Below are 23,283 nucleotides of genomic sequence, written 5' to 3' on the forward strand. Positions count from 1 at the left end.
GAACCTCGCTGAATAAATTTGCACAGCAATGAAGAAAGGTTCAAGTTAATGAGAGCCGGTAAATTCTGATTTGCAGCGTGATGTTTGTCGCACACATTGAACAACAGATCTCATTTCAGAAATAGAATGAGTTCCTGAGGATGAGCATTCAACTAGTGTAGAGCACATTCCTCAGCCCAGCCAAACAGCAGCCTCAATAAACTACATTTCATTTCACAAGGTCCAGATATTAATCATAAATATCAGTCCCCTGAACATCAAGATCCATTAATTGTACTTAACACGATGAAAAAAGCTGAATCTTGCAATATTACAGAAAGATAAATGGGGGTTAGTTTTACTCTTATCATGGGATATGACTGATCTGTATTAAAAGAGCGGAAATTGAACATGATTCTTATCCAAACCAGACAACATCCCCGGCTCTGTGGACGTGTTTCCCTTCAAGTCGTCAGATCCAACAACACAAAAGGTTTGTTCGGATCTAATCAGCAAACTGAGGCACCGGCTCGGCTCGCTGCCTCAGGGACACGTGTTGATAACCTCACACCTCACAGTCACATGAAAAACACCGGACTCACGCTGGGCCTCTAAAGTTAACGATAAGTGAATTCTATTTCTAGAGGTGGTTTTTCTAATTACTGAATTCACCTTATAAACATGAGCCACTTTACACACAGTGAATAAATAAACACAGTGTGTGTTCAAAGCCGGATTATGTCTCACACCCCTCAGGCTCACTTTGATGAAACTAAACGACACAAACTAGAGATATCGACAAGAATAAGGAATCACTGGGAATATGAATAAATGTAGTTTCACTGTTGGCAGGGTTGGAGACACTGGGTGAGTTGGCACGTTGCTAAATTCATCTCGAGCCGATGTGACATATTAATCTGAGCAGACAGGACTGTTCCTGTTTATCTCTAACCTCCACCTGCTCATTCGCTCTTTTCATCCGAGCACAACCTGACACCTTGAAAGCTGTCAAAGTTTTAAATGTCCCCCTAGCTCTCCTGTCATTCAGCTGTCGGTTCAGTCCTGAGATCAATTAGTGCCCCCCCCCACCCACCCCTGCACCACCTTATTCATTGGACTGCTGTCAAAGTTTTAAATGTCCCCTCGCTCTCCTGTCGGTTCAGTCCTGCGGTCAATTAGTGACACCCCCCCACACACACCTGCCCAACCTAATTCATTGGACTGGTGTCAAAGTTTCCACCGGTGGGTCTTAGCACCGAGGACGAGTTCCCTTTTGTTCACATTCAATTTCAATCAAAACACATTTGAAACAAAAACAGATTTTTTTCAGAACTTCAGAATTTCCTGAATTTTCTGAATTTACTTTGAACTTTGTGTTGAAACCTGGTGTATAAATCAAGTTATTATATTTATTATTATTAATTCCATCTCATTGTTAAGTTTTCCTTCTCATTTTTTCACTCGAAAAATATCTCCTGAAATAGTAGTTTTAAATCTTTAGTTTCACAGTTTTGCATTTTGATTAAAGTGAAGAAATATCTGATATTGATGATAGTGTTTGACTTGTAGTGTCCGCTGTCTCTAATAAGCATTTCCACCTCTCGTTTTCTCTATATAAGGACATCCCTTTGTTATGTGGAGAGTGGGGGGGCTGAGCAGAGAAGTTGAAGTTATATAAAATGGCCCCAAAAGGGAAAAAAAAACAGAAGAATATCACCACAGCAGAAACTGAAATAATTGTGTTGGAGGTGAAAGGTGAAAAGACACTTTTCCGTAGAGTGCTTAAAAATAATGAAGCCTGGGCTGCGATAACTGAGGCGGTGAATGTCCCCTGATGTCCGGACCCCGGCACAAAGGAAAAAAAAAAAATGGTTTGATGTAGTAGATGCCAAAAAACGAATCGCAGACAAGAAATAATATATTTAACCTCCTGTTAGTGCACATGCTTCCCTGTGGAAGTGGAATATATACTGATTGAATAAGTTAGTCAAACTTACGTATTGAGACTTGTCCAGAGATGCTATGCTAACCGTCTTCAGATTGTCCAAAAGGGCGGAGTCAAAGTCCTGCAGCCCGGCGCTGGAGTGGACGACTTTGTCCTTCACGAAGATGCTGACGGCTCGGAGCATGAAGGACACAAACAGGTGCATGTGGATGTAGTTCCTGGTGCAGCGGAGACGCCTGGAAAGACAACAGGAAGAAAGAAGAGCAGCGAGTCTTATGAATCCATTATCAGAGCACAATCACATGAAAGCACTGGGAGATTGGTGTGTGTGGGGGGTGTGTGTGTGTGTGGGGGGGGGGGGGGGGGGGGGTCAGGTTGAGGTCAAACACATTGATGATCACAGTCACTTTCAATTTGAAAGGATAAACAGTGAGATGCATTTGAGCGTATTGGATTAAAAGCATCTTCTCTGAAGTCCAAGGCTTCAAGCCACATTGAGTAAATTGATTAATGTGGGCAACTTGGTGGTGATTGACAACTTGTGATGAAGTTAGATGACAAAAACATCTGGTGGCTGGTTGTAGTGCAGGTCATAAACCCCTCCCCCTCCATGTTAACAGATGGGACCAAAATCGAAGTACTCACCAAATAATTATTTACAAAAAATGGTTTCTGGGATCGTAGCCAATTCTCATCACACTAATGTATCATCAATCACGCCGTCTGCTTCAATCCTGTGTTTTCATGCTTCTGTCAACCTCACGGCTAATGAAGATAAATCTAGACTCTCACAAAGTGCAGCCGAGAAGCTTTCTGCCACAACAATGTACCGGACAGTGGGTCTGTCTCCTGTTTTAAACTGACCCTGCTCCTTTCTGCAGAGAAGACGATCTGTCCTGACAATCATCAACTTATCAAGCAGCCCACTCGTGGAGACAAAGACCTTGTTGAGGTCTTTGTGAGCCACCTGTCAGATGTTCAATGGAGCCACGTCAAAAGGTTCCTGCAGCGGTCCACTGTTGTCCTTGTAAACACAGCAACTCTCTCCCTCATTCTGAAAGCCTCTTGTTTCGGGGTCAGTTGAGTGGTCAGTGTTAGGAAATTGCCCTTTGGCTGAAGTGCTCCTCGTGCAGGACCAAATAAAACCACTGCTGCAGTTGCTGCTTCTAATTACCATAGTAAGTCCTCCCGTTCTGTGAGGATGCTGAAGTGTGTGTGGGGGGGGGGTGATTTCCTCAGCAGTAAAGTTTGCTTTCAGACGTCACAGTGAATCTAAATGTGTGATTGTTTCTTTCCAAATTGGCTCTTATTACCTCAAGTACTGCAGAGAGCTCTGCTTCCCAGATGTGTTTTTGTAAAGTGATTTAAATGTTGGCCTGTGCACCATGTTGTGTATGAGGTTCTTCTCTTTGACCCACAGATATTATTTTATCTATATATATATTTATATAATCTAGTTTGATGTAGTCGTGTCCATGCCAAGGAAATTGCCAGTTTAGGGAGTTGCAAATTAATGCAAACTCAAACAACTTTATTAATCCCACTGTGGGCTTTTCATTTGGGACAGCTTGTATAAAACACAAACAGACATGCACAAGACGCCAGATACAAGAGAGCTAAAGTAAATATTGAGCAAATAAGTTAATGACATGGATAAAAGATTAGCTACAAAGAATGCTTAGAGAAAAATGTAAGGTCCATGCACGGTTTGACATGTGGCTCACGGAGTGGATGCACGATTCGTTTTTTAAGAAGGTGAATCATAACAATATCCTGATGGCAACAAGGAAAAGCTCAACAGTAAGCACATGTTCAGAAACCGAAGATTTGTTGATTGCAAAATAAACTCAGACGTAATTATTTTTGACAAAAATCTTCAGGCTGTTTCTGTCTCTTACTGTGAGGCTGTGAAATCAGCAGATGAAAGACAAACACAGGAGGCTGCTAATAAAAGACAATTTCCTGGGTATCCCACATGTTGCTCGGGACTGTAATAGACTAAATGTCAATAACAAATTGCTTATTGATTAATTATGGGTTGGCTGTTGCCCACATCCTGCCGGCAGAATTGTCCTCTGGCAAGAAACTACACCTCAAAATGCTCCTGGTGGTTTTGCTGCTGGTACGTGACTGATGTTTGAAAGAGAAGGTGCTGCACATACATGCACATGATGAATGTGTCAGTGAAGGGTGAAACTCTACTCTAAGTGCTTTGACACTTGAAGATAACCATATAAATTGACCATTTACATTGACGTGGTTTGAATCTGCCATTAAAGAAGCTTTATAGATCAGGTTTAAGATTGTGCAATGCACTTAGTTTACAGTGACAGCAGAGAGCAAAGGCGCAGAGCTGAGGAAGGTTGAGGGAGACGGCCTCTGGACGTCTGTTGGAGGTTCAGCCCCAACTCGTCTATTTAAATATGCAGCTCTGATCACATGTCAGCAAACTCAGGTGTTGTTGAATTAACTTTCTATTTCCACCTCGGCTCCTGAAATCTTTCAACCGGCTCCTGTAGTGAAAATGGAGGTTTTTCTTAAAGTCAGGAGATAGGTTGTTATTATGCACAGTGCCCATCAAGAGAGTTCCCATTAACACAGAGGGCTGGTGTTCACTATGTGATGGATCACCTTTACCTCAGTGGAAAGCAACACTGTGGCTCTCTGCTGCTTCAAAGAACCGATGAAAATGACCTGTGTCAGCAGCAAAGAGGCCGACCCAGTCCCCTGCACGGGGGGGGGGGCAATGTGATGACGAGAGAATAAATATGGCCCCTGGAGAACCTTACCCAAAGAATAAAGAGGGTAAGAACAGTTTGATATGTTACACTAACAATACGAAGGCCTCCTGACTCCCTTTCATCTGGTGCAACGGGATGGAGGTAATTATTTCCTCTACATCGAAACCTTAAATTCTAGTCACACCTAATTCATTTTGTACCTTGATGTTGGCTGCCACCTGCCATTAAACTGATCAAAGAAGAAGAAGAAGAAGAAGAAGAAGAAGAAGAAGAAGAAGAAGAAGAAGAAGAAGAAGAAGAAGAAGAAGAAGAAGAAGACACAGCAGATGGCGATAATGCACCTTGATGTTAGCTGCCACCCGCCAATACACCAAACACAGAAGAAGAAGAAGTTTTGTTTTTCTTTAACACATTGAATGTAAATGGATTAATCCCTGCACATCATGGATCACATTAACATTTCACTGGGATTAATTTACTGGAAATGCAATCATTTCCCACCACCTGTATTTCTCTAATGATTATTCTAAATTACATGGTTTCCACCAGTAAGCATTACTGGGTATTTATACTGTTTTATCACCACATTTCAAAGAGCCATATGTTTACTACCAGTGCAGTTCCTTCCTGTTTGTAATGTCCTGTTCTCCCGATGTGTGTTGATGCTACTTCAGAGTTATTCTTGTCGTGAGTGACTCGTCCTCAAGCTGTTCTACAATTTGCTTTCACTCTTCATTGTTTGTGTGCAGAGCTTTTCACAAACAGGTTGCAGGTGCAGTTGGCCAAGAACTGTAACGAGCATTACGGCCACCTTCTGACCTGGAGTGTGGGAAACTTGTGTGATTATTTAAACATGATTTCAAAAGAAAAACAAACCGACGTTGTGTATTTTAGAGCGGAAAAAAACACACAAAGGATAGACAAACTCGTGGCTGAGAGAGCGTGTACATTTTGCAGAATGAGGCTGGAGGTGAGTTGGAAATGTATTGCTGTTTCACAGCCTTACAATTATTTGTTTTTGTTTTTAGTTATTTTTTATCTCAGGTAGTGGGAGGAGGATATTATTGTTATTTTGGCCTCAATCGCTCCTCGGGCGTTGTTTCCTCCTCATGTCTCTCTGGGTTGAGTCAAGTGACTTTAGCAGAGTGTGAATTCCTCTGATTTCGACACCTGGCAAACAACTTATTTTTCATCATGGCTGGAGAGGTCCTCTTACCTGAAGTATCCGATGATGAAGATGGCCACGAGCAGCGAGCTGAAGGACACAGCGTAGCCGATGGTGTACATGACGTAGAGCCGCTCAAAGAAGTCTCGCTGTGAACACACATTTAAGGATTAAGACAGACTCTTGAACTCTACACAAGCGTCAACATGCAGCAATACAAGAGGTGGATTGAGGTGGATTTCATATTTCGACAGGAGATGGAGGGGTAACGTTCACATTGAAGCAGAAACTGATCCTGAACACAAGAGTGGATCAGATACACTTCATAAATATGTGTTGCAGCATTGAAACCTTAACCTCTAGCAGATTATTTGCTTTCAAAAGCTAAAGAACCGCAAAAGATATCTGCAGCTTTGACAAGGAATGTGTTTTTCTAAGATAATGATATCTTCTCAAGCACCGGTCAGACTCAAATGAGCCAGAAGATCCAGCTGATAAGCAGAATGAGAGATGGCTACGGCTCTCTTTGGGTAGAGACACTTTATTTTCCACACAGTGAATGTGAAATAGTCCCTCGAGAAAGATGGTTGCATAGATGAATACGTTTTTAAAAGTGCTTTGCAATCATGCAAACATTTATCCTATAAATATATTGTATTAGTAGTAAATCATAGGAGATGAATACGTATGGTTGTTGTTTCATTATCGAGGTAAACATCTTGTGTTTGTGCAGAAAGAGGCTTGTTACATGTGTGAAGTGGAGCGTTCAGGAAGTCAAGGCACAACTCAGAATCTTAAGTCTCCAAACAAGATCCCAATCGGTTATTTCCTGCAACAGGTTGGAGACATTTCACAGTTACCTTTATTGACCCTTGCTGTGAGCGCTACCTGATCAGAGATTCTGTCGGTGTGTGGGGCGACAACCATGCAGTAGAGCAAAAGGAAAATGGAAGAAAGAGCCAAAGGAACTTAAGCCAGGAGGGAAGTTTCACAGATCAGAGCCTGAGGAGAAGTTTTAATGAGAGCAACACAGACACAAGAATGAGGATCAGTGCTTTTAAAAAGGACCTCCTCCTTCGTGGGCGAAATACATAACATGAAAAGAATCCAATAAAGACCTTGAAAAGTTGAAAGGCTGCAGTGTGTGAAGTTCTGATGAAAACTGTCGGCTGGACAACAAGTTATTAATTAACTGTGGAGGTGGAGGAAACCAAAGCAACGATAAAACATGAGTCAGTGATGGATTTACATTTTGCCGTTGGCCACCTCTTAATGCCAATTAAGAACAGCCCACAGATGATGATAAATGACTGGATCAGACGCTGCCATTGGGATTTCTGATGCTTTGGCTTTTGTGTTTAGTTTGTTTTTTTGTCAAATGTACAAATACTTAGAAGGAGAATATTTAGACGGTTGGAATCTGCTTGCAGCCAAGATCCATTTTCAGGAACTGATTACAAAGATAAGATACGAGAAAAACACACAATCCTGCTGCACAAAAAGCTTTTCAGACCTCCCTGTCACTTTTGTCAAACTCTCATGCTCCTGCACTTTGGTGATATTCTTAAAGATAGATTTGGTCCTTTAACTTTCTGAATTTGTGTTCCGTGTTTGCTTGTTTGTTTGCACTGTGAGTTCTTTGTTTCCTGTTTGACTGTTTGACTGCTTTACCTCCTGTCTGATCATCTTCTCCTGCAATGTGTTTTCACCTGTGTTCAGTTGTCCAACTTCCTCCTTTGTGTATAAAGTATATTTCCCTTTGACTTGGTCCGGTGGTCTGTTGATGGTTCTGGTTGTGTGACCCTCGGGTTTCGGTTTTTCTGGCCATTTGTTGACCTGTTTTGTTCTGTAAAGGCTGTGTGTTAGTTAGTTTGTTGGCTCTCCTGATATTGACAATGTCTTTTTAGCTTCATCTATGTGTTGTCACACTTATACGCCTGATGTTGCTTTGTCCCATTTGTTATCTTGTAATGCTTGATGCTGCTGTCCTGGCCTGGTCTACCTTGAAGGGATTCACCTGGTTCAAGTGAAAATTGAAAAGTGAAAATTGATTTTTCTTGTGAACCAAGTACCTGCTGTGTAAATGGGTTTCGATCCAACTTACTCTCTCTTCCTCTTCGATGGGCTGAAGGAAGCGCAGACACTCCGAGTAGTTGGTCCATGTTTTGTTCCAACGGTCGACAAACACCCAGGAGCCGTTGTCGTCACACTTCCTGTACGCGTGTCCTGTAAAACACGTGTAGATGGACACTTCCAATGGAGGTTGTCATAATTCAAGCATTTCATTCTTATAAAACATTGATAATCAGATTTTTGAGCTTCCCCTTTCCCCCCAGTCAACAACCAATGTGTCTATTTAATAAAAACACTTTAAAAGGTTTTCCACCCTTAAAGTATCTTCCCAGTCTAAATTCCCAGTTGTCTCCTAGTAGCCAGTGTTAGTGATGCTTCGTCTATAAAAGAAAACAGAACCGACCTTTGTGATTAAAGTCATAGATGTAGGACGGACAGGGAACCTTGGCAACCAGCCCAGGGGATCCCTGTGGCCAACAAATGAGACCATCCCAGTCTGGAGCGCATACATCATCTGCAGTGAGAAGGAGAAACACACACACACACACACACAAATACACACACACACACACACACACACTGAGGCTTGTGCTTGGAAGATGCTGGTTATTAAATCTGTATCAACCCAGGTTTCTCCTGATCTAGATCTGTCCTCCTGGCAGCAGAGCCAGGAGGAGGGTCTAGTGGGTCTACTCTCAGGCCCCATGATTCCAGGTGTGATGGTGAAGGCGGGGGGTCGGACACCAATCGAAGAAGGAAGGAAAAGACAGAAAGGAACCAGCCTCCACAGCTCTGCCCATGTGATTCAGTAAATCCCATTTAACCCAGGATATCCAGGGAACCTTGTTGAACTGTCTCTCCTCCTCACGGTCTCTCTCTCTCTGCTGCCTGGTTGGATGTCCCCTTGCCCCCCCCCCACCCTCCCCCGACCAGGTTGTGAGGCAGTGTTCCCTGGACATCCTGCATTGGGAGTCCAGGGAACACGATGAGAGAGCATGTGCCACCTTGTGTATTGCCATGCACACAGTGTGTTTTTGTTCGGCTCTGGCAGCAGACAAAGGTGGATCCTTCCCTCTGATGAGAATCTCTATCTTTCACTGAGAAGCTGCTTTCGTACGGGCTGATCTCTTTACCAGGGTGATCCACCCCGATAAGAAGTGAATGAGCTCCGTAGCAGAGGCCCCTGGTCAGGGTGGATTTCTAAGCTTTTGTTTATTGTCTGAAATGCAAACATTCTTACATTGAATTAAAATAATCTGGTAAGCCTTTTGGTAAAAAACTGAGCAACAGCGCCCTCTGGAGCCTTACGTGGTGATGAATTCTGTTGGGCTCGATTCGAGTCTGGGAACGAATCTCAACTGAATGGTGGATATTACCCATGATTCCCTGCGTCCTGAACCAGAGGAGCTGCTGCTGAAGCAAATATACAAACTCTGATTAGAGCTCTTGATGTTTTAAAAGTTTCCTCCATGAAGTTTGGAGATAAACGCTGGTTTTTAATGACTTTTTCGCTGGTCTGCAGTTCAACTTCTCTCGTGAACTCGCTTGGCCCTGATTCAGCCAATTTAAACTGCAACTCTCAGGCAGCTACACACTGGTCACAGGAGATTGGACCTGCTCACCAAAGCTACACTGATCCAGAAGAGAAGCTCAGGGTGAGGAGTGGAAATGAAAGAGGGATCCTTCTCCCTTTGAAAGTCAGTTTACCATTAAAGTCACTTTAAGGGTTAGAAAAAGTTGTGTAGTGTTGCTTTACCATTAAGAGATTAATATAAATGTGAAGTTGTTTCTTTTTACAAATAACATGTAATTATTGTATAAATGTGAAATGTGTGTCATGAGTTCACAATATTTGCTTTGTGTTTTTTCAAAAAAAACTAAATTTCCATTCTAACAAGAAGTGGAATGTGTGTGTTTGTGGTTTCCAATGATTTTCTGTACAGTGAGTGACCAGAGAAACCAAACCACCTTGATTCTGACAGAAGAAGAAGAACTGTTTCGATGCACTCAATTCCTTCCTGATCGAAAAGCAATCCTTGACAGACAAGAATAAATTACATTTTTAAGATGTCATCTATATGTGTGAATAAAAAGCATGAACTTCCCGGAATGCTCTTCTGGAAACCTTGGTAGTGTTCATTCGTGTGAAGGTTCACCCTGAACGTGGCAGGAATAGTTGCATGATGAATTCCTTCAGTCCTCCACAGCTGCCAGTTTCAACACGTGTGTGTGAGTGTGTGTGTGTGTGTAAATTTCAATGTGAAGAAAAAACGTTTTCCAGTTTTCTGAGCCTGTTCCCCCATTTCAACATGGCACTATCATATTTCATATTTTTATATAGGCTTGCTGAGATGTTATATTGTAATCCCCATCAGTACAGATGGGAAACATTAGTTCAATTAAAAGCTGCTCTTTGTTGGACCGGGCAGTGACTCTGTTATCTCAATTAGCTCGTTCGCTGAAGCCAGTAAATCTGCCAGTGACATCTGTCCTATTCAGCCGAACAGCACCAGCACACCACGGCCAGAAATGAAAAGTCAGTTTTTTATTCTTCTTCTATCTAAAACCAACTCAAGGAATAGTTGTTTCAATCATAGCTCGGAACTTTAAAATGATAAAGTTTCCACAAAATTGTGACAGATTGGAAAAAGTTTGAGAAGAATACCAAGTGTGGCTCAACTTTTGCATATGAATATAAACTATTCAAATTACCAGCACTTAACATTGAAATTCAACTATTATGCTGTTGTGCCTCTCAAAAGTTTGATTTCTTTTTAGTGTTTCAGCACAAAACTTAGGATTTGCATTGCAACTTCTGTGTGAGTGTGCATGTGTGGTACCTGTGGAGCCCGGTTCGATGCTGGACAGGTTCTGGTAGCACTGCAGTTTGATTTCATAAAGGATGAACATCTGCTCCTGTGCAGAGAGCGGACCATCGAACCCCGTCTGTGGAGCACAACAAACACCATCACAGGTTTGAACCACGGCCTGAAGCTGGCTCTGTGATGAAAGTGAGGATCTGCTGCCACGTGTGAGCTGCCAGGCCGGCACTGGACCACACCAGGAGAGTTGAGACAACACAAACGATGGCAGAAATCAATGAGGAGCAGAATGTATTGCATGTTTTACATTTGAACACTTGTATGGACAGTGGATTTAAAATACAAACTTCATCGTTTAGCAATAGGCAGATGATCAATCCTATGTTAATCATAACTGATGAGTGCAGCGGTCACTAAAGTTCACTGGACTCACTCTCACGAAACCTCCTTTGGACGACAGTGGCTACGTGAGGAAGAGCGAGATCATGGATGATGAAAGTTAGAGCAACAACAAAAAGTCTTGTGACGCCCCTGCTGCATCATTCAGAGTAAACTCCAGAGACTTCCTGTCTGTTTCACTGCAGATCCCGTTTTCTCCTTCCTGATATTTGTGTGAAAATGTCAAATGAAAAGAAGAAAAACTTATTTTGTCTGTTTACGTCTATAGTCGTGTGGGCGTTAGTGCGCTCGAGCAACCTAAGAGCAAAGATGGGAAAACAATGGTGAACGTCAGAGTCTTTCTACAAAACATGGTTTTAAGGAGACAGGAGAAAGTCTTTATTCATACAACCTTCAAACCAAGCCCTTTCACAAATTGGTCTTTTTCGTTTTTATCGTTGTAGTTCTCTTCCGTCTCCTCGTTCGGTGAATCTGACCGCTGCTCAAACTTTGTCTTTTTCTTTTCAACATCATTCTTTACACTTTACAAAAGGAATGGAATCTACACCACAAAGTCAGACGGGTTGTCCACGACTGGATGTCACGTGAGACTCGTTACTGTCGGTGCATGATCTCCAGAAGGCGTCAGGAGAAAGACCATCTGTGTCAACAGCAAGTCATTTGTCCAACTGAGGTGTGAATGACGCAGGACAGGACACGTGGACGGACAGTTCAACCTCAGTGTGGATGAGAGTGGGAGAGGACACGATGCTCTGTGTGCACTGTGATTCTCGGCTGTCACAAAAAACAAATCCAATTCAGCTTTTTAGACGGAGGCTCTGCTCCTTGAACTCCATCAGTGAAGACATAAGTTCAAATCTTAAAACTAGTAGAAGTTGATAATCTGCAGTTCTTTGGCAGCTTTTAAGACGCAAGTGCAAAGAAGTAAAGTGTAAAAACGTTCCTTTTAAAAAAAACGATAAGAGTTTTCAACATTGTTCCTGTTCAGGGAAACGACTCTTTGAAAGACTCACATTGGGAAGATGATGTCCATTGTGTTCTTGACCATATTCTCACACAGCAGCAGAAAACCCAGCTGTCTCTCAAAGAGGAAAATCAATATAATAAACTCCACTCTGAAATCTATCATCTCTGCCAATAACCCAAATAATAAATAACAACTTATGTATAGAAAATAACCTCTGCTAGAAAAAACATAACTGAACTTGTCTTAGTCAAAAATGTGCTTAAATGAAATGAAGCCCTTTTATAAATATTTAATCAAAAGTAAAAAACGGGGGTGATAAACAATCAGGTCCCTTCATCCGTCCAAGTGTTACGTTTTGAATTAAGGTGATTATCTTTTGTTCCACTAATCACACGATCCTCTTCTGCTCATCTGTCCTTTCATTCACTTTGAAGTCCTACGTGGTGAAAGCTTTTATTAAACCCTTCAACAGCCTCATTAAAAGCAACTGAGTCATTCTCACAATATAAATTCTGGGACTTCACATTCATGAGTTTCATGGGTAGTCTTTGGTTTCACTGTGAATTTTTATCTCAAATCCCCTCCCTATTGTATTGATGTGTGTGTGTGTGTGTGTGTGGGGGTGCTTTTCACCGGTCCCCCCCCCCTATCCTTCTCCTGCACAGTATTACCTGTCCGACCTCTGACCTGACTGCAGCACATCCACTCCCTCCCTTCAGTGTTCATCAGACGGTTTGATCTCACAGTCTGCTCACGTCCAGCTCTGCCAGCTCTCAGTGTTTATAGTTTCCCAGTGGAACTTCCTGTTTGCATGTGCTCCGGCTCCTCTGCCACGTCCGGCCTGATGGTTTATCTGTCGGCTCGAATCCGCAGCCAATTCAAACCCCTGCCTGCCTCGCGCTCCTTCAAAGCAGCTGTGGAGAGTTTCTGTCCTTATCTTTGCTTCATTTTTACTGATTTTTGTATTCATTGTTGGAATAAGATTTAAACCTTCGCCTCTGGGTTCTGTGTTTCGCTTTCCGACTCCAGCCTGAAACTCTTATTGTTTATTTCAACTTTCATTATTTTCACTCATTGCTAGACGCAGCCACACCTCCTGTCTGTGTTTAAGAGAAAACCTGTCTGCCTGTCCAGGAGAATAACCATTTACTTTTCTTACCCAGTCGGTTAATTCAAATAAACAGAGACTTGTGAGAGACTATTAGGCAAAGCAATCAGCCTTACTGAGATTCAGTGAGATGCAGACAGACAAAAGTTGGCGTGGAGTTGAGACAGTGGCAGAAGATGGTGTGTGAAGAGTTGGAATCTCTCAGGAGAGTTTACCAAATGTCTTGATGACTGGAACACAGTTGGAGACTTTTCCTCGTCTTCACAAGATGTTTTAATTGCTATGTTTGGGTTTGGCAACGCTTCCCATCTCGGGATAATTACTGAGCAAGTCGTCTTTGACGGGATGAGTTCACTTCCTCAGTATTCATAACCATAAATAACACTTCATGTAACCACCATCCCTCCTGACAGAGTTTAAGCCTTAATTAAACCACGCATGAGGCACATTACACACACCCCAGGAGTTCTGTATGAGCTCTACACCCACCATCCACCCCATCAGCACCAGAACATAGCACTTAATCAGCTGTGAAAAGATGCCGCTGGTGAACACCTTCATCTCTGCAGCTGCATTTCATCCTTTATGTACTAAGCAACATAATATAATCTTTATGAGACAGGGTTAATGATTAGAAGAGAGGGGAAGAGAAGTGAGCTTTAAATGTTTTAATTAAAGAGGTTAAAGACAAGCCACTGGTTATTCACGGTCGTGCATCTATTTTCAGCAGTTATTCACTAACCTTACATTTCCATCACTGAAAGACAATCTTATCAGATTTAATTCAGTCAAGAGTCTTGCAGGATAAAGATTTAATTTATCTTACACAGCATTTCTGAAAGCCAAGAGCTTGAAACTGATTGGTCCTGAAACCTGATCACAAACCAGTCAGGTCATCGACTGGTGTAGAAAGTCAATGTATGAAGACAAATAACTTCACATCCATCATGTTTTGACTCAGAGGCCCCTTAATGGAGTTTCAGACAGGTACACCTTCTGTACCTGTAGATCATTAAAGGTTCAGTGTGTCGGATTGGGTGATTGGGATCTGTTTGGCTGATATTGAATACAATATAATCCTAGTGATGGTTTCACATGTGTAATTCATCTACATTTTATGAGTTGTTGTTTTCTTAACTCTGGAATGGGCCCTTTATATTTAAATATGTTATATTTACATCAGGGTCCGCTCTAAGGAGGCTGCCACTGGACAAACTAAACAACTTTTGAGTTTTTATGACAACTCAGGGATCCACAGGTTCTCTTTCATGTTTGGAAAGGGGGGATGAAGTGAGGGGTGTACAGCTGCAACATGAAACTTCACCACTAGATGTCCCTAAATTCTACACACTGAACCTTTAAGAATACATTCAGCTAAAAATGATATCTGATGCTGCAAACTATTTTTTCCTCCTGCAAAATGCATACAGTTAAACCAGAGTGAGCAGAGTAAGATTTTTTGACATTTACGGTGAAACGACAGAGTAACTCATTGGCCTTGAAAAAACCTCCAGACACATTTTAAAACCTTAAAAAAAGACTGTGCATCAAATAAAGGCACATCTTTTCTTTTCCTGCCCTGATAATTATGCCATGTATTCATAGACAAACATAACAAGCCTGAATAAGGCTAATGCGTTTTATCATTTCAAAGATCTCATATTATCAGAAAATCTGGTAAACATGTAGAAAATTACTCAAAACCTGTAAGTGCTCGAAGCATTCAGCCACAATTTGCAGTGAGCAGAGATGGTATCATGAGGGGGGGGGGGGGGGGGGGGGGGTTGCACAGAGCAGATAACAGTTGTTGTCTAAGGATAAAAGCTGTTATAGCACCAGGCTTGAGATCAGTCTATTAAAGAAAACTCTCAAAAGACGGATATTCCTGTCGTGAAACACAGCACTGCTCATCGGGGGCTCGAGAGAAGCTGGGTCACGTCACCTTAACCGCACAATCTGCTAGTTTCACAAAGTTCCACCAAACAGATGCACACTTTGCTGAGTTCCTGAGAACATGCACTCTGAGCTTGAACTGTCAGCTTCTCACACTTTGCTTCACACACGCAGCCGCAGCAATATCTCTCACACATCTGGCTCACATCTTTAATCAAATGAATAAAACACCATCTTAGCCAGGAGAGGAAAAGGCGTTTGTGGAGTCTGACCGCAGGATTCAGGAAGTGAACCAACATCCACCCGTTCAAATATAGCTGATATTAAATGTGTCCCTGGGTCCTTGCAAGAAATGTGAATAGCTATCCACGGTGGTGCGGTGGTTATTCTTCTTTCCTCTCACTGCCAGATAGTGTTGCAGGTTCTCCCAGTGTCTGCGAGGGTTCTCCCCAGGTTCTCCACGGGTTCTCCAAGGGTTCTCCACGGGTTCTCCCACTTCCTCCCACAGTCCAAACCCATCTGGACTGGGCTAGGATTTATTAGAGACTGTAAACTGAACATAGGTGTGAATTTGAGTGTAGATACTAAATGGTCTTTTTTTATGGGCACTTTCGTCTTGATGAACACTCAGGTCACTACTCCAGTGCAATAACCTTCCCACTCTACACTGGTTAGTTGGTGAAAAACTAATCATGAGCAGAGATGAAGCCAAAGTGCACTTCTGTCTGAGTATCAGCCAGAAGCCTGATTCACCACGGACATCAGAAAACAGCCTTTAATGATTCATATGGGCAGTGCAACATGATTTTGAATGAAGTAGGAAGTATATACGTCAAAGATGGGGACAGAGCTTTTTCTAAAATACAGTTCATTCTGTTATTTATCATCCGTCCTGTCATTCAGCTACAGGCTGTGTTATGACAGCTCTGTCCTTGCACTTTTCTGTCTTCCTTTCTTCCGTCATTCCTTATTTTTGTGGGGGGGGTTGTTGAAGAAAGGAGCTGTCCATGGTGCTGATGGAGGAGGATCGCTTCCTGGTTGCTAATTAAAGTAGAAGGACACATCAACAGTGCACAGAGGACACATGACTCTGGACTAGACTCTGACTCCTCACAGCTCGGCTTTCTGGACTGAAACACAGCGTTAGTCAGAAATCAACAGGTTCAGAAATGACTTCTTGTGTTTAACTTGTGTATCTAAGAAACACCTCAGCAGTATTCACAGAAGATAAGGGACCATCCTCACACATTGCTGCATATACCACTTTATATGAAGTATATTACTTCTGTATACAATTAAGAGGGTTGGGGTCTAATTCCACACCCTCTCTCTTCTCTCCAAGGTCAGGTTATAAATGAAGGACCAACCAGCAGTGCGTTGTGCTGTCTACGTTGAATGGGTGAAGCAAGTAGAGGAAGATTTACTGGGATGCTGTGGGAGACATCTTCAGACTTGAGGGGGGTGAAAATTGCTCATATTAGCGTTTGTATATCAGACATCAGCTGCTGCCTGAGTTCTCCTTCAACAGCTTCCAGAGAACTTCCATCACGATAAGGACAAATATGCTGTAACACTCAGAAATATCAGGTCTATATCCATGCTTTGTGTTTTGCTCATATGCTACACATTTCTAATTTCTGTTGGGGATTCTTCCCGCATATCAGGCTAATGGGATCTCTTCAAATCCCAATATGCTGCCATTAAGCTTCTTCAACTGGCTCCATGAGGAAATCATTACGCACAATATAGTGACTGATCTCTCGCGTCAAAAGAGTTTGTTCAAATAATAATGTCTCCTCACCTGCGCGTCAACCGCAGCCCAGCAAAAGAAAAAGTTGACGAGCAACATCCACGAGATCCAGGTCATAGTTCCTGTGCGCAACGGTCCGCGCGTCCCTGTGCCAGAGCTTCACGTCATTATAAAGTTTTGGCGCAAGTTGTGCTCCTGAGCTGATCTGAGTCCAGCGCAGAGGAGGCGGATGGAGCTGCGGACTTCTTCATCATAGACTCTCGCGTCCACAGTCTCCTCTCGGCAGAAAGGTTTGTCAGGACTGAGCCGTGTCACATCTCCGGGCGCATCTGTGCCTCCAGCGCGCGGGCACAGTCACAGTCTGCGCACAGAGAGGAGGAAGACCGGGCTCCTCGTCCACGCGATGAAAACCATGAATCGGTCAAAAGACCCCTCGGAGTCCGTTAGACAAGTTTGTGTCCTTCAACGAGCCACGATGGACAGATCCAGGGACTTTGAGCACAAACCTTGTACTTTCCATAGCAGAGAGTCTCCCACTGGCCCACGAGCTCACACCCCCTCGCGCTTCAGAGGCGGAGCTATGGAGGCAGAGGTGTGCCAAAACAAAAATATGTAAAACACTACCAAAAAAATGTTGAATATATAAAGATTAGAACAATTAAAGAGAAACAAATAACCAAATCCAAATATTTTTGTTTATTTTCACATTTAACTCTTTATATACATATGTATTGATTGATTTATTTACAGGCAAATTATTGTATTTTAACACTAAGTTACCACAGCTGTTTTTCAAACGTAAATAACTTTATGCTTTAAAGGTGCAGTGTGTAAGCTTAAGGTGAAAGGGATCTAATGGCAGAAATTGAATATAAAATAATCCGAGTGATGATTTCACACGTGTGTATCATCCAAATTGTACAAATTGTTGTTGTTTTTATCCAAAAAAAAACAACGCGCAAACTCCACCCGAAAAGACCTCGGCCAATCCCAGCTGACAATGGACACCTTGGACAGGTAGCCCTTTTGTTGTAAGCTAATATAATGTAATAATATATATAATATGGTCATTAAAGCTCTTATTAAAAAAATGCATGAAGACCTCTATTTAAACCCTTTTTGTAATTCATGACTTTGTTAGTAGAGATTCATGAATCTGAATTCAGAGGATGAGATGTTCACATGTTTCCTGTTCAAAACCACGAACACACACAAGTTACAGTCACGTAATGAACCGGTGTGATTCATCAAAGCTCTATTTTCAAAAGAAGTCTCTGTCTCTGGGTTTATTCTTGTCCACAATTAACCTAATTAAGCAGCAGATGTTGTCAGTGGCAGCGCTCAGATGCAACTGTGAGGTCAAACCTGTCAATTCATTAATTTTTGTCACAGTGTCTCACACGTATCGTCTGTTTCCAGGAGACATGGGAGGGAAGTGCCCCTCACATATTAGCACACGCTGTCACATTGGTTCACCTTCTTGTAAAATGAACATTGTGAATTTATTTCTTATTATTGTTCCAAAAACCCAAAAGCCTCCATCCAGTACGTCACAGAGCCTGCCTGTTGACTAATTGACAGGCTCATGCATTTAGTGCCCATGCCAGCACATGCTCACCACTGTGCACAGCATCCATGGACCCTGAGCATCAAGCAAACATGTAGAATAAACCATTTCATTGCACTTTTGTTATTCTCACATGAAAGAAGCTCTTTGAATAGTCTGGGATTAACGTATGATTTTACAACAAAGCACTCATCTTTATTTTTCTCTGTGCAATTAGTGGAAAAGGTCAACCCCTTGTGTTTTGCCACTAAGGTTTCCACACAGAGCCGGAGCGATGGCCCTGGTGGGTTTAACGTATCTGCCCCTGAAGAAACCTGAAACGAGTGCTTGTGTGCGACAGCCGCTGTAAAGCTCCTTTAGCTGAGACAGGTTACCTTCAAAGACACTCGCTCGGTGAGAGAGGGGCTCTCCGGGTGCACAAAGTGAGGCAGAGCTGTCAGCACTTTATCACAGAATCCAGAAGAATCCAGCAATTTCAAAGTTGAGGCACTCTCACGTTGCACGAGCAAACAGGAAAACTTTTTCATTTATGTCCCAGTGAGAGAGACCATTAATCTTCTCTTTCTCTCTTTCTCTCTCTCACCTGGACTGTGATGGTTATAATGAGCTTTGTCTATCGGGCGCTGCCATTCCTCTCATTGTGTTGAACCGGTTAAATATACTGGTATATACTGAACACCTGCATGAGCTCTCTATTAACAGTCTATGGTGCAGAGTGAAGTTAATCTACTTTATCAACTCATCCGCAATGTTTTTCATAAAATAATAACTGCTTCATTACTTTCTATGTCTGTGGCTTTTATGATAGTTTCAATGAGTTCCTGAATTTATTTAATTCAGTGCATGTCGACTATTGTAGACGTTTGTTAAGTGAAACTTTTCTGTCTATAGTTCAGTTCAGCAAAGTATCACAGCCACAAACAAAAGGTGTGCTTTTACTTTGAAGACAAACTGCTGAGTGATCGTATGGACGTTGCTGCCGTGGGGGAGATCTACTCCCATTGACCCCCATGAATATATGTGTCATATATATTCCAAATCACACAGAATGTGACACCGCATTTCTCTGAGGAATTAAGAATACACATGTATGAAGCGGAGAAGATGAATAGTTTGTGATCCATAGACAGACAAACAGACAGAATGTGGAATTAGCTGGTAAATGCTGTTTAAGGCATCACTGAGATTCCATGTCTGGGATGTGAGCGGATGCTGCTTCATGTGGTTCTCCCACAGTTACTGTTTGTATGGCAAGTGATCTTTTTAAAACTCTATTAAAGAAACCAACATATGTATGCACACACAGTCTTTCTGCATATATTGCTGGGGGACAAGGCTCCTTTAACCCCAATGCAAACTAGTGCAGTACATTAAATGTCAGAGACGAACAGCTTCTAGGGAGCTGCCGGGATTTTCTTTAAATAAGTGATGAGGAAGGTGAAACTGTTCCTGACAAGCTCCTCAGCGAACACAGCGTTGTTTTGCATCTGAGTAAATTGGCGTTCAAAGCCTGACAGACACCCAGAGCGAGCGGCCGCTCTGCTGCTTACACTTCTGAGTGGCTCAGATGAGAGAGGAGCTGATTGAGGCAGAGTGCTCGCTCCCCTCGCAGCATGCAGCAGGTTGTTTTCCAAAGATATAAATTAACATGTCGGCGGCCTGGTGTGTGCAGGAGCGTCTGTTTGTTATCGCAGTCGTGTGACTGAGGCATTATGTAAAGCTTATTAAACATCTCTCTGAACCGCAGTGTAAAGATTTATTTTAAATTCTATGTTAGTCAGCGTGTGAGACGCCAGGAAATAAACACTGTTTCAGCTCCGAGGAGAATTAACACCGGTTCAGTTGTCTCACCTTCCAGACAACACCTCATTCTACTCATTGATTGGATGATCACCTGGAACAATTCTTATTTCAAACATTTCCACACTTAAGAGATACAGTAGATGGCGGAAATGCATCTTAGCCAATAAACCGAACAGAGAAGAAGAAGATGAACAACATGTCTGCTCTCAAAAAGTGAAACCAAAACATCTTGATCTCCCCCTGGTGGCTAACTACAGTACAGTCCAGGAATATGCACTGAACTATTGATAATCTCTGGACATTACACGTCCAGATCAAACTCTGGAGATTGTCCACGTGAGAACGCAGCCTGGAGAATCTCCGCAGGATTCTCTCGAGCAAATTGGCGCATTGACGAATGAAAGGAAAACAAAACAAACAAATATGAAGAAGTTCACAGAGGTGTTGATCTCCTCAGAGGAATTCATACGTCGTGTCCTGAGATTTTTGATTTGTTGTGAAAGCATCTGAGAAAAGAATCTCCTGCTGCGTTGGTCACGTACAAAGAAAACTCCAGAGAAAGTTTGGCCCTAAAAGTGTGGACATTCGTCTTTAATGGACGGGGCATGGAGGAAATAACTGAGGCAATATACACATTAAGAAATACATTTTCTTGATATTGCTTTCTGAGATATTGGCGTTTTCCTGGATGTTTGTGTTTTGATTTGAATGAGTCATTCTGTTGTGTGTCAAGATCTGCACTGTGCAGAGTCTGGCTCTGGATGAGTGTTTGCATCTGGGATGAATCACTGCTTCGGTCCTAATGAGACCTGCTGAATAATAAAAAACACTGCTTCTGGTTTCCAAGAAATATTGATATGAGGTCAAGGGGACAAGGTTGTAGATACTTGTTTCTCCTCTTCAGCTCTGAATACGCAGCTCACTGAAGAGGCCTCATGGACGAGGGGTGAAGTGTATCAACCTCATGTGAGCATTTCAAATATTGAAATATTGGAACATAAACCTGTGGCCGGTGAACCTGCTGCTCCTCTGTCTTTCTGTACAGTGGGATACAGATTGGATCAAGTTATATCCAACTTTGAAAATGAAAGACGTCGGTTCACAAGAACAAAGATAAGCTGCAGAGCGGAAAGACGACAGAGCCCCAGAAACAGCAGAGGGTGAAAAGGACTCTCCTCCGGCCTTCGGCTCCTTCAAATGTCACACAGCGACGAGTGGAAGACGTCCAGTGTTCTGCAGAAAGCACAGCAGCAGGGGGGACGGACAAGGGAGAGGGACTGTATTGATAAAGTGCTTTCCCACTCTTATTGAACACTCAACGCCCTTCAAGCCCATTCATCCATTCACACACGTTTCTATTTGCAGCTCTTTCTCTTTTAAACACTACCCACAGGCCAAACTGTGACGGCCAAATTGTGGGTTCAGCTTCCTGCCCAGGGACACTTTGCAATGCAGAAGAAGGAGCAACGGATCAATACACCAACCTTCTGGTTAGCGGACGACACGCTGTACCCCCTGAGACACTGACGCCCCAGCTGCTCCTTCAGGGCCGAGCTGCGGATGTGCGGAGCTCTAAGAAGAGTCTGGACTCTCTAATATGAGTTGCATGCTCCATTTTATTTCTATTAACACGTTTTTAATTCTATCTTTTTCGTATGTAAAGCACTTTGAGCTGCATTTCCTGTATGAACGGTGCTATACTTTACTTCTATAACATCTATGTGCAGCATTTTTCACACATCAATTAAGATCATTTTGTCTTTGCCCAACATTTCTAATTAAGAGGACTTCTTGGTCCCTTTAACTGAATTATTCAAACTGCATCCGTGTTGGAACGATTCTGTCCGAGGCTTTTGATCAATATAAAAGATTGATCACTGTGTCCACTGTAGCTGGATGGAGACCAGGAGAGGCCACTGGGAGCCCTGGTGGACGACCAGAGAGGATCCAGGTCTGTTCAAATGTGGTAGCAGCACAACGCAAAACCATTTCTGCAACTTGGCCATGTTATGTCAGCACTAACACAAAACCTTATCAGCAGGGCAATCAAATGCAACAAAGACAGATAGGAGGAAGTGTAGGAGCCGGCGCTTTCAAGGACATGGAAACAGGCAGCTGCATCATGAGGTCGATACAGAGAGAGACAGAGAGTGAAGTGAAACTCTTATTTAAGTAAAGGAACAAGGACGAGTGATGCTGGAACCGCGTGGAAGGAAGTTTCAGATAAGAAACTGCATCGACAAGCAGATATAAAAGCTTCAACCTTCAGCAAGAGTTAAACTCCAAATCATTTAATCACATGATGACGTCCCACTCATTTTGAGCTTCTTCTGTTCCTTAGTTTTTGTTTTTCTCTCTCTCTCTCTCTCTCTCTCTCTCTCTCTCTCTCTCTCTCTCGTTCTCTCTCTGCAGCTATGTGCAATTGAAGCTAGGAATCCATAATAATGATAATGTACATATTATTATTATTTTATTATTGGTAGTAGTAGAAGTAACTTATTTACTGGTGCTGCTATCATTAGCAACAATATTAACAACAAATACATATCAGTCTTTTTATTTTCATTATACCAACCTTACCTGTACCTGGTCTCTCTCTCTCTCTCTCTCTCTCTCTCTCTCTCTCTCTCTCTCTCTCTCTCTCTCTCTCTCTGTCTCTGGGACTTATTCTGTTTCTCTATAATATTGTAAAGCGCCTTGAGATGATGTATGTCATGATTTGGTGTTCTATAAACAAAATGTTATCTACTGGAAACAGTTACTCAGCGTTCATGTTTTTATTCAAATATTAGTCATGTTATTTCCTCCTAAAATGTAACAAAAATAATAGTTGTAATCAGTCTTTATTTTTGGAGTTGCTGACCTGAGGGTTTTTTCAGGCACCTGCAGACTGGGAGAATCCATTTGGACACAACACTGACCCCTACTGGATGAATGGTGACTAACAGCTATAAACAGTCGGCTGCTGTGTTCCTCTCAAGTTCATCTTCCCTCGTTGACTCTCATTTACTAAGTATGAGGTGAAACTATGGAATCATCAGGTCAGAATATTAAAGCAGTGACTGTGCATT

The 23,283-nt window shown here is 42.4% G+C and overlaps 1 protein-coding gene across 1 annotated transcript in view; it reads right to left on the bottom strand.

The window, feature by feature from the left end:
* Positions 1-17,348, bottom strand: part of pth2ra (parathyroid hormone 2 receptor a) — a 32,167-nt gene extending 14,819 nt beyond the window's left edge. The window contains exons 1-6 of the mRNA XM_062403144.1: positions 16,894-17,348; positions 10,744-10,849; positions 8,307-8,417; positions 7,935-8,056; positions 5,882-5,979; positions 1,977-2,160 (exon numbers count right to left, since the gene is read on the bottom strand). Coding sequence (XP_062259128.1) covers positions 1,977-2,160; positions 5,882-5,979; positions 7,935-8,056; positions 8,307-8,417; positions 10,744-10,849; positions 16,894-16,959 — 687 coding nt within the window. The 5' untranslated portion in view covers positions 16,960-17,348. The remainder of the gene's footprint in view (positions 1-1,976; positions 2,161-5,881; positions 5,980-7,934; positions 8,057-8,306; positions 8,418-10,743; positions 10,850-16,893) is intronic.
* Positions 17,349-23,283: the final 5,935 nt, after the last annotated feature.

Source organism: Platichthys flesus, chromosome 13 (genome assembly GCF_949316205.1).
Source record: "Platichthys flesus chromosome 13, fPlaFle2.1, whole genome shotgun sequence".
Classification (NCBI taxonomy): Eukaryota; Metazoa; Chordata; class Actinopteri; order Pleuronectiformes; family Pleuronectidae; genus Platichthys; species Platichthys flesus.